The sequence below is a fragment of the Aptenodytes forsteri genome, unplaced genomic scaffold (assembly GCF_000699145.1).
Source record: "Aptenodytes forsteri isolate BGI_AS27 unplaced genomic scaffold, ASM69914v1 Scaffold12, whole genome shotgun sequence".
NCBI classification, from domain to species: Eukaryota; Metazoa; Chordata; class Aves; order Sphenisciformes; family Spheniscidae; genus Aptenodytes; species Aptenodytes forsteri.
The window spans coordinates 202,261-217,265 of NW_008794161.1; the positions used below are offsets into that span (position 1 = coordinate 202,261).

At 38.1% G+C, this 15,005-nt stretch overlaps 1 protein-coding gene across 2 annotated transcripts; it reads right to left on the reverse strand.

The window, feature by feature from the left end:
* Positions 1–499: 499 nt before the first annotated feature.
* TOP3B (topoisomerase (DNA) III beta) lies at positions 500–14,834 on the reverse strand. Of its 2 annotated transcripts, XM_009280802.2 has the most exons (17): positions 14,675–14,834; positions 13,787–13,918; positions 12,654–12,760; positions 11,157–11,231; positions 10,014–10,210; positions 9,416–9,572; positions 8,210–8,323; positions 7,351–7,441; positions 6,879–7,033; positions 6,548–6,653; positions 5,152–5,298; positions 4,261–4,434; positions 3,330–3,458; positions 2,938–3,087; positions 2,370–2,470; positions 1,927–2,128; positions 500–1,037 (listed from the first exon to the last, which is right to left on the reverse strand). In XM_009280802.2, the coding sequence occupies exons 1-17, from the start codon at positions 14,742–14,744 to the stop codon at positions 556–558; spliced, it is 2,589 nt and encodes an 862-aa protein (XP_009279077.1). In that variant the 5' UTR covers positions 14,745–14,834; the 3' UTR covers positions 500–555. The 2 variants fall into 2 exon arrangements, with proteins under 2 accessions (XP_009279077.1, XP_009279084.1); XM_009280809.1 differs by lacking the exons at positions 13,787–13,918; positions 14,675–14,834 and adding an exon at positions 11,983–12,001 and having other exon boundaries at positions 12,654–12,735.
* Positions 14,835–15,005: the final 171 nt, after the last annotated feature.

The following is a 15,005-nucleotide window of genomic DNA, read 5'->3' on the forward strand; positions in this document are numbered from 1 at the left end:
ACTCCCGCCCAACTTGGTGTCGTCTGCAAACTTACTGAGGGTGCACTCGATCCCCTCATCCAGATCATCGATAAAGATATTGAACAAGACCGGTCCCAAAACTGAGCCCTGGGGAACACCGCTCGTGACCAGTTGCCAACTGGATTTAAAACAGTTGAGATGTTATGCTGACTACAGCAGCATAACACTGATCTTAATCAGCTCTTACATTCCTGGCACTTGTATTGCTGACAAAGGCCCCAGAAATGACAGAAGAGGGAAATTTCATTTCCTTTCTATCAGCCACAGGTAACAGTCTAGGTAGACTTCTTGAGTGTCCGTACTGTTTGTAAGCTCTACTTGGACCAATGAATTCCAATTAAAAGCTTAAAGGCTTACTCAGTTACTAACTGATCATCCAGAAGAATTGGTTTTGTGATTAAATGAAGGTGTACAACAATCTAAGGTGTTTAACTTTTCTAAGGACAGGAAAGCAGTGAAGATTAAAAATACTTAAAAATGAACTTAAAGGGAAACAAATTTTTATAAGAAGTTTATTTTTCTGTTGTGTGGCCATTATACAAAGTAAGCAGCCAGAGCTGCCATTTTGTCCTTGGGTTTCTTTGGATTGAGTCTTCCTCCAGGCCTCCGGCCTTTACCTCTTCCTCGACCTTGCCTTTTTCCTTGTCCCCCACGGTGCATGGGGTGCCTCATGGCTGCATGTTTCAGCTCCACCAGATCTTGAAACACAGGATCACAGAATATGCAGCCTGAATGCTGGGTCTCATCACCAGGTAGAGGAGATTTAGCTTTGTTAAAATCTACGTCCACAAGGGCTGCATCACACAAGTCGCAGGTCTCCGGTGACACTCGGACTTTGTGGGCATTCTCAAAGAAGTGCACAATCACATTGCATTTGTTGCATGCCATCTTCCACTTGGGACCTGACGTCGAGTCTAGCACCAGAACCCCATTCTCACATTCAACGCACTGCCCAATTCCAAGCATGCTAAGAGAATGCTGGCACGTGGGGTGGGTGCATTCGTTACAGCCCATTCCTGGTGGAAGAAGAGTAAAACCATACCACAAGGAACCCTTTATATCACTACCCACACTACCCAGTTTGGAGGAAGTGAGATACAGACGTCAAAGACAGCTTAGTATATTAGACGTTTTCTAAATCACTACAGAATGGAACCGCTCCCCAGATGGCAACTTGCCTTTTCACAGATTCAGAATAATCCCTTGCTCAAAGATTTTTCTGTAATGGCTTTCAGAATTGCCAGATACTGCCAGTGTACAGTACAGGCAGTTTGGACACATTAGTGATGAAAACTAATTATGTTTTCAATTAAAGGTATGGCTCCTAACTAACTGCTATTTTATACTTGCACTATACACTGTTAGTACAAGACATTTTTAATTAAAAGATGGTAATAAAAAGATGCCAAAAAGCTCCTGATACTCAAGAGCTTCAAAGCACTACTTTAATTAAGTTTTGGTCTCACAGTTACCAAACTAACTGCAACTTTTACCCCTTCTTATATCCTTCAACAGCTTTTGACACACCATCTATCTCAGTATCAAAACACTCTCAAGACCTGGTCTTAATTTATAGTCCTATCCATACCAAGCATACTCCAATTTGCAAGGTGTCAGAATCTCAGTGTCTTTCACTGCATACTGAGTGTTATGAAGGTCACCTACTGTGCATGCACATAAATTAATTTCTTTCTTCTTTTATAAAGAAAAAAAGTATTCAGAAATGAGTTAACGAATACATTTTGGTCAGCGAGTTTAGCGTGAATTTTAGGTATCTGTAATTTCATTTGAACAGCACTTTATATCAAGCACCACTGATTAAAAACTACTAAAAAGCACACTGTATACACTGCACCTAATCTATTTCAAGTGAAGGTTATCCCTGCATGTTTCCAGAATTCCTACCTTTTTTCATGTCCCTGAAGGGAGGATGGTTGTAACAGTATGGACAGAGTGGGTAGCTCTTTCCTCTGGATCCAGACGACCACAGCACCAGCTCAAAGTCATCTAGGGGGCAACGCAACTCTTTGTAGAGTTTAATGGTACCATTCTGTGGGAGACTGTAGGTGTCATCACAGTGAGAGCAATGCAGACGACTTGGTTTGGCCTGGAAGTAGAATACAAATCTCCTGAACAACTGTAGTGTCAACAGAGCTCAAAACTTGCAGTAAATCCAACTAGGGCTGCTCTCTAGTTTGTTCCCCATGGAAAAACTCCATCAGGCTTTTTGGTTTAGAAATGCACTCCTGACAACCACATTTGAATCCAAATTCAATAATGGAAAAGGGGTTTCTACTCAATGCTCCCCAGCAAGTGAAATTGAAATTCCAAGCATGAGGTGAACTTACCTGAATGTACTTCATGAAACGATGGCATTTACCGCAGCGGGAAAGAGGTTTACCCGTGGCAGCTAAGGGTGAAAAAGACACTTCCATCAGCTCATCCATACCTGCGAAAGAGATAATCACATTTATGTTAGAATTCTAGTTCTTAAGAGGAAATCTTGCACAAAATCATCTACAGGACCTGTGAAGGACTGTCATGGTTTAACCTCAGTAGGGAATGAAAATATTTTACTCACAATGCTCTTCCTTGTTCAGGAAGACTTTTTAAATACACAGCATTTTGCAGTGAGCATGCACAAACACACAAGGGTAAGTACTTCAGCTAGTCTGAAGTTTCTGAAAACTCCCCACTACACAGTCACAAAATAAATCTGAAGTAGAGTTTTGGAGCCCTGACTCAGCCCGTTTGCTTTTGGAAAGCAACTTAATTTGACTGGCAACTTCCAGTCCTGGAACACAACTTTGCAGTAAGCTTAAACCTCTGAAAGGAACCTAATATATAAGTATTTTCTAGTAGCATCTTTGCAACAATTAAGTAATTGTAGGGAACTCCACATGTAAAGCGTTTTACCTGCAATAGAATCCACAAAATAGTGAAATTTCCTTTTGAAAATATCAAGGGTGTGCTCCAGGACCTGATGATAATTCGCTTTACCCAGAGCTATTAAGTTGAGTTGCTTCTCTACAGCACTGCGGATCGTAGGAAGAACCAGTTCTGCATCTAACAGAAAACCAGAGACAACAGCAACAGAGAAGCAGCAATGAAAGATCAAAAAATGGGCGTAGGAAACTGTCCATAAGTAAACTGGCATCACTTTTAATTATCATAGTCTTTGGAATTAGTAATACTTTCCTAGATGCATTATTTCAGACAGAAATGCTACTTATACAGTGACAACAGCTCTTGACATACTGAAGGAAAAAGAAGGTAAGAGGACGGAAAGGGAAGAGCATTGAACTGACCTATTTTGTAATAACCATGAACCAGAACAATGCCAAGGTTTGTAGGCTTTAGTCTCCGACCACTCTCCACTGTGACATAGTTTCGCTGGCAAATGTTGTTAATGTGGACTGGAATACTTGCATCAGTTCCTGCCACACAAAGGAAAACAATATATCCATCCAGAACAAAACAAAGTTTTCTTCGAATTACTCATTTCTGACTTCTCTGGTTTTATGTCAAATTATAGCGCTCCTGAGACTGCTTAAAATTCAGATACCTTTTTACTGTTATCCAACTTCCAGTGGATAACTTCTCTCTCTAGTAACTCTTATGTCCTTTGCACTTCTGAGAAGTCTGAAACATTATGTTTTAACCTTAATTCTTTCACCTATTCCAAGGAATTACTATTGGGAAGACACCTATTCTCACAATCACTTATTCTGGAAAAACACAGTGGAGTAAGAGACTATGTTTGCTTTGACTGGACAAATTTATGAAAATGCATCAAAGGAAACAAGTCAGATTAAAAAAAACAAGTAGTATTGTGGTAAATTGAGTAATAAGATATATAAGGACTACTGGAGCCAGCAAAGCTGAAGCAAGCTGCAAAGGAAATAATTCCTAAGAATGGGGAGGTGCATTCTTCCACACAACATCAGCTCTTTCTGACAGAGAAGTGACAAGGATGTATTATGAAAGGGTACTGCTTTGGCCAGAAACTAGGCATAAGGATAAGAAAGGGAAAGGAACGTGGAGGAAGAGACAATCTACAATCTGCTAAGAGGTGCTACAGGCATTGTGGCTTGAAGGGAAAAAAGAGATTGTTACTGTACCTATTCAAATGAATACTGAAAGGTCATTACCGACAGAGATAGTTCAGAGGAGCGATTCAGACTCTTTGCACTCTTGGTGGATGTATTACAGGATAATGTAAGTTAAGCAAGTTCCTACCAATGCCATGCTTTTCCATCAGAGTGATAAGTTCTGCTTCTGTCAGATAATCAGGAGGACTGGTCTGCTTTTCCAGCAATTTTATTTCACCAATTGGAAAAAGATCTCCTTTCTCACAGTGGGGAAGGCTCTCTTCTAATGGGATGCTGTGCCACGGCATAATTTCTGTGAACCCTGGAGGTAAGGAAACAAACAAACAAAAATAATGAGAGCGTATCTTCACAGCTTTCAAAAGGCCAAGGTATATATTTCTAATTTTAACATGGGCCACATTATACAGATCAAAGTTAAGAGGCTGTCTGCCATACCATGCAGAAAATATCTAAGGCAATACAGTATCACAAGATGGTATCTCCTGCTACATTGCGTCAAATCTATTTTGCATGTGACTTGAGTCAGGTTGATGTATGAAAAAAAGTAAATGCTTTCCTTGAATGAAAGCACAGTGCCAGAATGGATAGGAAGAGTTTCTTAAAAAAAAAGAAATACAAATAGTAAGTCATATTAATGTAATAAGGACTATTGGGCCAGCTCACCATAAAAATCTCAGTGGTGGTGCTACATTCATTTTACAGGGGCCCAAGAAAAAAAGTTTGCCTTTGTGTAATTTAACCCTCAAAAGGCGTTTGCTGTCTATAAAAAGACTGGTCTTCACATGGGCAAATGTGGCATTAAATCTTTGAGACTACTACATGAAAAATAAGACTTTTTCTATTGTAATTGAAGTATGGAAATGAAGACAAAGATTTGGTCTCTGGTCTTGATAGCTCAAAAAATGTCTTCAAAATTGTACTTGCCCCCAAAGCTTCACTTTTATATGCATTCAATGTATTAGTGGGGAAGAAAAAAAAAAAATCTGTAGCTAACTACTTACTCCCTGATTTGTCTTACCTGGCGAAGTTACCACTTTTCCGATACACGTAAAACATTCAGGGCCAATACTGAAAGAAATGGTGGTTTGTAGGTACTTGCAATCAGCGCTGACAGTGGCAATGAAATGCCTAGTTATATACTCATATAGTCGCCATCCATCTCCACCTGAGGATAAACAACATCTTACCCACAAAACTCAAGTCCTGCAGCTGTACGTAAAACCTGCACTAAAAGGTACCAGATTTCCACAGGTATCACAGGAAGAACTGGTACCTAAAAGAAAATAACATTCAAAAGTCCATCCAGTTTCCCCTTAAAAATTTCCTGCCTATAGAATCGTCATGTCATACAGACATGAGCTGCATGCAGATGCTCTTGGAGAAGGACTGGCAATTTCACCAGCCCATCTCCCAGTTTTGCAATGTGTTTGAATGAGAGGATAAAGTAGAAAAGACTTTTCTTCTTTGCTTAAAAACAAAACAAAGAAGAGAGACATATGAACAAAAATAAAATGATCTACTGCTTAGTGCCACTGGAGACCACACCCTAATCTAAAACCTAAAATGGGATTCTAGTGGCAACTGCCACACTGGTCAGCTTGAAGTCCTGCAACAGATCACTCTAAAAATACTACCTATTAACACTAATATAGGTTAAATTTCAAAGCAAAGTTTCCATATTCACATTCTACAGATAGGAAATCTAATAGTCAAAAGGTTACACTGCCATGAACAGCTTCTAATTCGTAGTCCTGTGCTTTGCATATTTCATCTTGCTGTGTACATAAAGAAAAAAAATCTTACACGGCCATTCAGTATCCCATACAATTAGTCAAAATTTTAAAGCATTTGTTTTTCTATCAGAGATTATTTTACTGATTCATGAAAAACAGAAGTTATCAGTTTCCTACAACAATCTTTAGCTATTCCTAATAAACAATACAATACATTCACTACACTTTCTTACAACCTTAAAATCCTTTTTTGAGGGATCACAGTGTACAGAAAGTCAAACATTACATTTTTATATAAACCCCACAAACCATAGAGACTAAATTAAAATGCAGTTGAAGTTTGACTTTCAAGCACAAAAATACAATAAAATTGCAATACTTGGAAGCTACTATTCTGCGGCAAATTTCTCCTACTGAAAGTAGGCATTAAGTTGTTAAGTTGGCTATTCCTTTTCCTTAGCAGTACTATGGTCCCTAGGATCAATTACTGAATAGCAGACCAGCTCTGAACTTCACTGTCACCAGAAGTTTAAGTTAGGATAAAGATTGCTCTCTCTTCACTTCCTACTATTCAAATAATTGTATTTTCTGTTGAAACTCAGGGATTTTCAAACTGGCTCCTATACCCCAAGGAACTAATTTCCTCACATAGTGTTCCAACACTACTGAATCTGCCTATACCTAATTCTGCTTCTGTTGCAGCTCTCATTGGAGTGATGGGAGGATGGTCTCCCGCATCATGGCCTTTCCTTGGACGATTAATGCCTTCTGATAGCAATGCTTTTACCTGGGTGAAGGAAGAGAGAGAAAACAGGCTGGCTGAAGTGGGTAACAGGTCTCTCTTAGCAGGTTAAGAAACTTTTCAGATCAAATCCATGAGAATACAACATCCATAAATAAAAGCAATTACAGGTATTTATTGTTTCTGAAGACCTATAGGCCAAGTAAGATACATTCTAAAACACAGACTAGAGAATGATCTGTTAGTACAGGTTTTGCTTCATATACTCACAGTTTCTGCCCAGTAAGGATTATTGGCTTGTTGCCTCAAACATCCTTTCAAGTCAAAGTTTTCTGGATAATGGGTAGTTTCTGTTCGAGGGTAGCTAATATAACCCTGAGTATAAAGACGCTCTGCTATTTGCATGGCATGTTGTGGACCCATTCCTAAGATGGGATAGGAGAAAACAAAAATCATCTACACATCACTGTGATTATGATTTGTTTGCTGCATCTGAAAGTATACCTTATCAAAGCATTTAAATAAATCATGGTTTGTCCTTTCCGTAAGACTTTTGTCACCTTTATCTTACCCAACATTTTACTTTTGACAAGCTTTCTAAACTTGATCCTTCCCCCAAAATGATGTATTATAGGGAGAGGATGGTATCAATCTATATTTGATATGTCCTTGATTATTTCGTCTGAGAAGCCAAAATATTTTGCTTTAAAACAGTATGAAAATCTGAACTTTTTACACATACCTAAAGCAGCACTGGCCACTCGTAGCATTTCTACCGTGTTCAGAGCCAGTGGTCTCTGCTTCACCTTCTCTTTTTTACTCACAGATTCTACCTAGAAAATAGCATTTTCCCAGTAAAAGTTTTGAAGTTTGGTAACTGGTAAATGTGTAATTTCAATCACATCTATAAACATGTGGCATACCTACCATTATCTATTCTTGTCATATCTGTTTTGTTTTCTTAAAACAGTAACCACTAATATATTTTTACTTTAGGAAATCTGGCTGGAGATAATTTTACCAAATTCTAAAGTTACAGTCCTAAGGCCTGTAACTGTGAGCGCAGCAAGGTAGCTTATTGCTATCTTTACTTCCCATTTACCTCAGCAGCACGTACTTTCAGTGCTACAAGGATTTAGTGCTTATTCCAAGTAATGGTCCTAAAAATCAGGATCTTTATAGTTAAAAGCTTCATGCAGTCTTTGAACCTTGATGGCTATAAGCATTTAAATTCAAACATACCGTCAAACAAGTATTGAACTGAGCAGAATTAGAAGTTAATTGGCTATAAAGACTGTACCATACACATGATTAAAAATTTAAATGCAGGAATATTGCCATATAAGTAATTAAATTCTGATTTATACAATGTCTCATGGGAAATAAGAGGTCTGCTTGGAGAGATCTGAACAGTATTTCTTAGCAGGTTTAGTAATGAAGACTTCCTATCACGAGTGATGATCATTTCCAAAGTCAGTATTAAGAAGCGGTTTCTGCTGAGATGACCACACTATCAAAATATGAACTACAATAAAAAACATTTCTTGCCCTTTATTCTCATATGAAACATGGCTCTACTGATACTTAGTAAGTATTATTACCTTTGCTTCTTTTGCCATCTTTGTTATATTCAGGAACATTTGAGCAATTTCACGATCAAACACCCTCACTCTATCCCAATCCAAAGTGAGAGAACTTTCTTTTTCAGGGTTCACCTATTGGACCGGGGAAAAAAAAAATTAATTCCCACCAACTCTATTACTAGAAGTGTGAGAATGCACATTTCCAACAATAATGCAATAAGCAAATACTATTAATACCTGTACTAGGACACAAGTGCTCCAAACATGCAGTTGCATTCTTTTTCACAGGGGCTTTTGAGAAAGAAGGAGTACTTTGAGTTCTGGGCTCAGGGGGAATGACTGGAATTATTCCTGCAGTTAACTGAAATACTTTTCTTATTTTTAGTGTTGGGAACAGTAAAGGCTGAAATGGGCAGAAATTCAAAGTTTACCATTTTGATTTAGCAAAATCAATCATTTGTATTAAATTGTAACTAGGTCATGTTTCAAGTCCCATGTACAAAAATAAATGTGAAGCAACCAATATGAGAGAGCACAAAACTCTCTGAAAACAGGCACCAACTATTTCTAGCATGACACGAGACACATCAGAAAAGAGATGACAATAGAAACCAGATTTCTTATTTTTTTATTTTAAAATCTAAAAGTGGCAACTTTTTACCATCTATCCCTTATTTGTTTAAAAAATCCTTGTGATCACAAGCAGTAAAACCATGTTGGTTTGCTCTCAGAGCTTGGACAGCAGCGAGGCTATAAAACTGCTATAAGCTGCCAAAGTATTCAGAGGATTCAATTGCCAATTAACACAATGAGCATTTTATTTGCTTTAAAATTCCAATACTGAGCAATGCCAATGTTTGTTGGCAGCCTAATTAATTCCTGGATTCAAATTAACAACATAGTCAGTCCAAGGACCCCAGGGAACAAAAGAAAACCATTTTAAGTAGTCTTTTTGGCCGAGTCTAAGCTTAGATGGTTAGCACTGAAGAATTCTTATAAGCAGCAGACAATAACCACTTTAACACAAAACTGACATCCCGGAATCTGTTCTTGAGAGAGTGGTGACACACATGTGAACTGAATGAGAACAGATGAGTAAATTGTAGGCATTGTGAATGCTCGTCAGCAGCTACAAATTTATGAATGAACAAAATGAAAATATAAATGCATTTCTTTGGTAAAAATATATGTTCCTCATATACAAACAAGTATTGTAAAACTTACTTTAGCTTGCAACACCCAGTAAGTCTCAGGCTTAAATGACTGGATTTTGTCATGCCTTTCAACACAGAATCCAAGTGTTGGGGTCTGACACGGACCAAAGGAGATGAGGGAGCTGTCTAAATTCCCGTATTTCCCCTGAAAATACTTAGTCTGAAACCTAAGAGAGGGGGGAAAAAAAAACAAAACAGGAACAAGTACATTAATATCCTCATTCCCATGAAAAACAAAAGTTTACATTAACTTATACACACAAATATGAGTAATCTATTAAATCACTCAGGCATTAGGAAAAAAGCATTCTGAGATATATCATCTCTTACAGCTAATTAAGTCATAATTACTTTGCCTCACTGAATCCTGTTTATTCCCAAAGAAATGTGGGAGAACATCATAAAATAAGATCATACCATAGTTGCTGATAGTACTTTACCTAGCTCAAAGCCATAACACAATTTTTTATTTCTTTTTATTTGTCTGTACATAAAATTGTTCAGTTTGGTGCTGAGCAGAATTAGCCACTAGAGTTCCGAGACGTATTTTGTGGACGAAGCAGTATTCCTGAACCTTTCGTAGAACTATCTGTAATCTATGCTGTCACCTTGTAAACGCACAGCCAATTCTAAGATCCAGCTCCTGGCGGGCATCCACTGAAAGAGCTTCATTGCGATTGGGTTCTCCTAAGTGATTCATGGCATTGCAGATGTCTGTGTCAGTAATAGAACTGAATTTAGCTCTATAAATCGTCCTTTCGGTGCTACGAGGTTTGTTCATTACAGGAAGAACAGCATCAAGAACCTAATGAAGATCAGAAACATATTTTAAGAGTATTTGAAAGGTACGGGCTTAAGTCAGTTTTTCTTTCTAAAGAAAAAACCCTACTCTCCACAAAATATTTGCTGATATGTAACTACTTTCTTAATTCAGTAAGATGTCATGCCAATACACTAACTGATAAGCAAGAGCAGTATTTGTCTATCCACTCAGAAGTGTATTAAGAATTAGCAAAACTGAAGGATTTATTTATTTATTAAACAGCAACTGCCAGAAGTGAAGCACTATTCTTAGCTAAGTGCAAAGAAATTCACCAGTGCAGCTGCAGCACCTTTTGGTGAATATGTATCAGTTTCTATCTGGGTTTATTCTACATATTGCCAGGGCCCAGTTATGATACAGTGGTATTTAAAGAACTTAAAACAAATACTTGATAAAAAGTGCTTCTTTAAACAAAAAACAAAAAATACTCTTCATGGAGACTTCTGGGAATAGGATGTTAAAAAAAAAAAATCTTTGCACGCCAAAGTTTTAGTTCTATACCTTTTATGTGCAGAGTCCACATTCCTGCAGTAAGCCTACACTAAAAAGCAGCCTCTATGCTCAAAAGTGTCTAATTGCTTAATGAATGAAAGATAATAGAGACCAAGTTTTATAAGGACAGCAAAATAACTACTCCAGCTGTGAAATACAGACCAATTCTCAAAGCACTGGAATGTCTGAACATTTAAGAGACCTTATTGTTCATCTCAGATGAGAAACAGCTATGAAATTGATTTATACTCTTTAACTGACATCTTAAAGAGTTCAAAAGCACATGAGTTTTTCCACCAAGGCCCTCCATGCCTTTAAAATATCATTCAACTTAGTTTGAATTTTACGGTATATCCATAAAACAATACATTGATAGTATTGTATGTCACAGACAAATATATTATGGTATTATAAGTCTTGAAAATGGAAATCTTACTTCAAAACAGATGTTTTCTCCTTCCTTATCACAATCCAACCACAAGACAATACAATCACAGCCTCTCCCCTCCACCTGCGAGAAAAATTAGCACAGTTATTCAGCAATTCAAAAAAACCACCTACCTCCTCACTAACTGTGTACTTTTTGTTTCTATTTTAAAAGTACTAGATATAATTTATTTGGTGCAAAAATGATTGGAAGAACATAGCAGAAATGACAAGAAGTCTGCAGGCGCTTAAACAGTGGTTGAAGAAGAGAAGCAAGCTGTGCTTCATGGGACCAGAACTCTGCCTACAAGATGCTTTTCTGCAGGACCTGAAAAAAAAAAAAAATCAGCATAGCTCTATAGCAGTGGAATTCTCCTGAAACTGCCACAGTCTGCGTGTGCAGCCTTGGGCCCAGTCCCTTCCCCTTTCTGTACCTCAATTTCCACATCATTAAAAAAAAAAAAAAAAAAACAAACCAAGAAACACTTTCCTAGTTTATAGATACCAAGAAGTCTAAATTTATCTGACAGAAATCAGTTTTACACCACATAGACTTGCCTTTCAGAAAGTATTATTTTGTAAAAGCAACCAAACTACTGCTTTCCTCTCAGAAAGGCACATGTGAAGAGTGAACAATAACCAACATAGACTTATTTTAAAGGCATTTACAAGCTATGCCTTGCACTTGCTGTTAGAAGCAAAACATGCATCCAACCCTCCAATTTTGAGAAGCACGATATCGACAGTCAAAAAACTCACAATGGCAAAAGTGAATGCAACAAGGCAAAGATTTCAGACAGTGTAAGAACCAGTAAAATTAATAAAATAGATCTAACCTTGACAAAAAGCTGTTTCCTGCAGGGAAGAAAATCCTTATTTAGGAACACACTCATTTCTCTTTGACCCTGGAAGAACTCTAGCATATTGTACAGCGTATTGCCAAACACTGCCCACTTTTGGGAAGCAGGTGAATAGACCCACTAGATCAAACATTCAACAACCTGCAGTGTGAGAAACAGTGCATTCAAATGGCCTGTCTGCCTTACTAGGGGGAAGGATATGTAAAAAATGTTTGGAAGGACATGGAATGCTCTGGCGTTACCCTCCAACAGAAAACTAGCTGTGGTGAAGACAGACTCAATTTCTTATACTAAAGTGGAAGATAACTGACCCACTCTAAGAGCTGGGAGAGGGTTATACTTCTGGTTCTTAAACAAAGCTAGCTAACCTGTAAGAAATTTTTTTTTTTTAAAGCAAGGGTAATTCATAGCAAAATGCTACACTGCTTTTTCAAATTTATTAATAATTTTTATTGCTTTCCAGAACCACAGAATAATTTCACTTATTCTTCTTGACAGGACAAAAATAGGTCTCATTGCTTCCTCTAACAAAGGAAGAATAGGAACAATGAATCCTTGAAGATAGAATATGCTCCAGGTGAAATAAAGAAAAAGAATGCCAAGGAAAAAAAAGATATATCTCAAATAAATCTCATAAGAAAGAATACCTGTAAAAACTTCACCATGGTCAGTTTGGGATTAGCTTCTTTCTTTTCTGTGGGAGCTTTGCTAAAAAGTTCTGCTGGATCCACTTTGTCCCAGCTGTTATATTTTCCTGAAAAGCAGAAGTATATTAAGTAAAGCTCTAAATATATATATTAAAAAACAAACAAACAAACAAACAACAGCAAACAACATTACTTTGGAAGACACTTGGCTTTCAAGATTTGCCTTCTACCCTAACACATCTTGCTTTACTGTATATCAAGGGACCCCTTAGCATTATGTGAATTGCAGCTATCATTTTGAAACATATGAAGGAAAAAAAATCCTACACACCTTTCAGAAATTTTAACATGAGCTATTAAAACACCTTCTGTTTGCACTATTAATCAACCAGGTGAAGGGGAGGCAGCTATTTTTATTTTCACAGTGCACACATAATGTGCACACTGTAGTCTGTTTTACTGTTCATTACGTACAGCCAGTTATGTCTCAGCCGTTATGCCATGGAGCATCGTGTGTCACCTTCTCATAGCAACGCATTTGTTCATTTCCATTTTTCTGAAGTAACTGTTAGTAATATTGCTTAGCAATTACATTAAACTGTACCTCTTCAAAGCACTGTGTAAATAACCCAAAATTTAGTCCTCATAAAACTTGTGAGGTCATTATCATTAGAGGAAATACAGCAGTCACATGACTAGTCCCACACTTCAAAGCAAGTTAGCAACAGGATTCCTTGCGCATTATCCTTACCATGTCTCTGTTTTGCAGTAATACACTACAGTGCTTTAGAGAATATCCCTTTGGACTCTGCATTGGTTAATCACCTTTCATCCAAAGCACAAAAACACTTTTACAGGCTAGCAAATTGAGCCTCATCTCCCCTCATTTTCCAGGGACATAATTCAGGCACAGAAAACGTAAGTGGCATGCCCAGCCCAAAGTCATGCAAGAAGTCAGCCAGCGAACTAGAAACAAAAATAAAGAACTGCTGACCACAAGCGATCTTTTCATCCTCCTTTCCTCTCTAGTTCTAACATTCTTCCTGAATTATTTCCACAATGAGTATTTTCCTATTAGAAGTCCTTGACGGTTTTACAAGCCATCTCAGTTAAAACATTTTATGAACAAATACCTATGAAATCCAAAGTCATAACATGACCACACACAGATGTCATCTTGAAATGGGCACTCTGTCCTACAAACGATCCAGTGTACTCGTGCACAGAACATGCACCATTCAGTCCCTTGCGAGATGACATGTTTCCTGTGAAAATAAGATCATAAATATCAACAGGATAAAAAAACCCTATTGAAATAACAGTTATTTTCTGTGAAATAACATCCCCCTTTTCTCAGACCTTACAGCTAGGGTCTTCCTGATCACAAAAGTCTGTTCATTGATCAAGTTTTTATTTTGGTTAATTATCACTTTAGACCTTTTTTAAAGCATATTTTATTTTCAATTGAAACTATCCGTTATCTCCTCCATCCTTTCCCTCACACCAAGATATCCTTATGAATATACAGCTAGTTTTCTAGACCAGTACAGTTATAATCAACTCATTCTGTTTTCCACGATTTATAAAGTATTTACTACAGCTTCAAAAATCTCAGAACAGCAACTTGCTACCTGATTGGCACTTTCTAGAAACCAAATGCACTAACACACACTCCAGCTATATAAAATATCAGAACCAGATTTCTTTATTCGTGAATTGAATAGGCATCAGCACATAAAAATAAACAGAATGCAAAGTGCCACCCAGTTATTTTATGAAGTGCAACCTGTCCTAAGCCACCATTCCCAGGTGGCAGCTGCCCCAAGACAACCAAGTAACTGACCACGGTGTTTCTCAACCTCACTTCATCTACAGCAAAATCTGGCAACCTTTGCATCACACAGTTTGTCTCTAGGCAGCTAACGCGTATCTCCTCAGCTGGGTTGTGCACTCCAGAGCACTTCGACTCCGCCACTGGCAGAACAAGCAGAAGGACTACACCAACATGCTTTCTTTCCTACCCCTCGAGAGGATCTTGGCGATGGACTGAGCCAGAGAAGGCTTCTCCGCGACCATTAAAACAGTCTTCATTTTCAGCTGACGAGACACAAGATGCCACTGGGCTTAACGGCAGGGTCAGGGTACACTAGAGACCACGGCACGCAGCTCATGAGCGACAGCCAGTCCTCAGCCTGAAGAGAGAGAGCATAAAACAGGTTCAGCACAAAACTACTTCCAGTAAAAAATAACTATGAAAACTAGGAAAAGACTGACAAGATTTTGCAGCTCCTCGCGGCCGGGGAGCAGCTCCCGATGCCCGCGCCCCCCCCCCCGCCCGACCTGCGCTGAGAA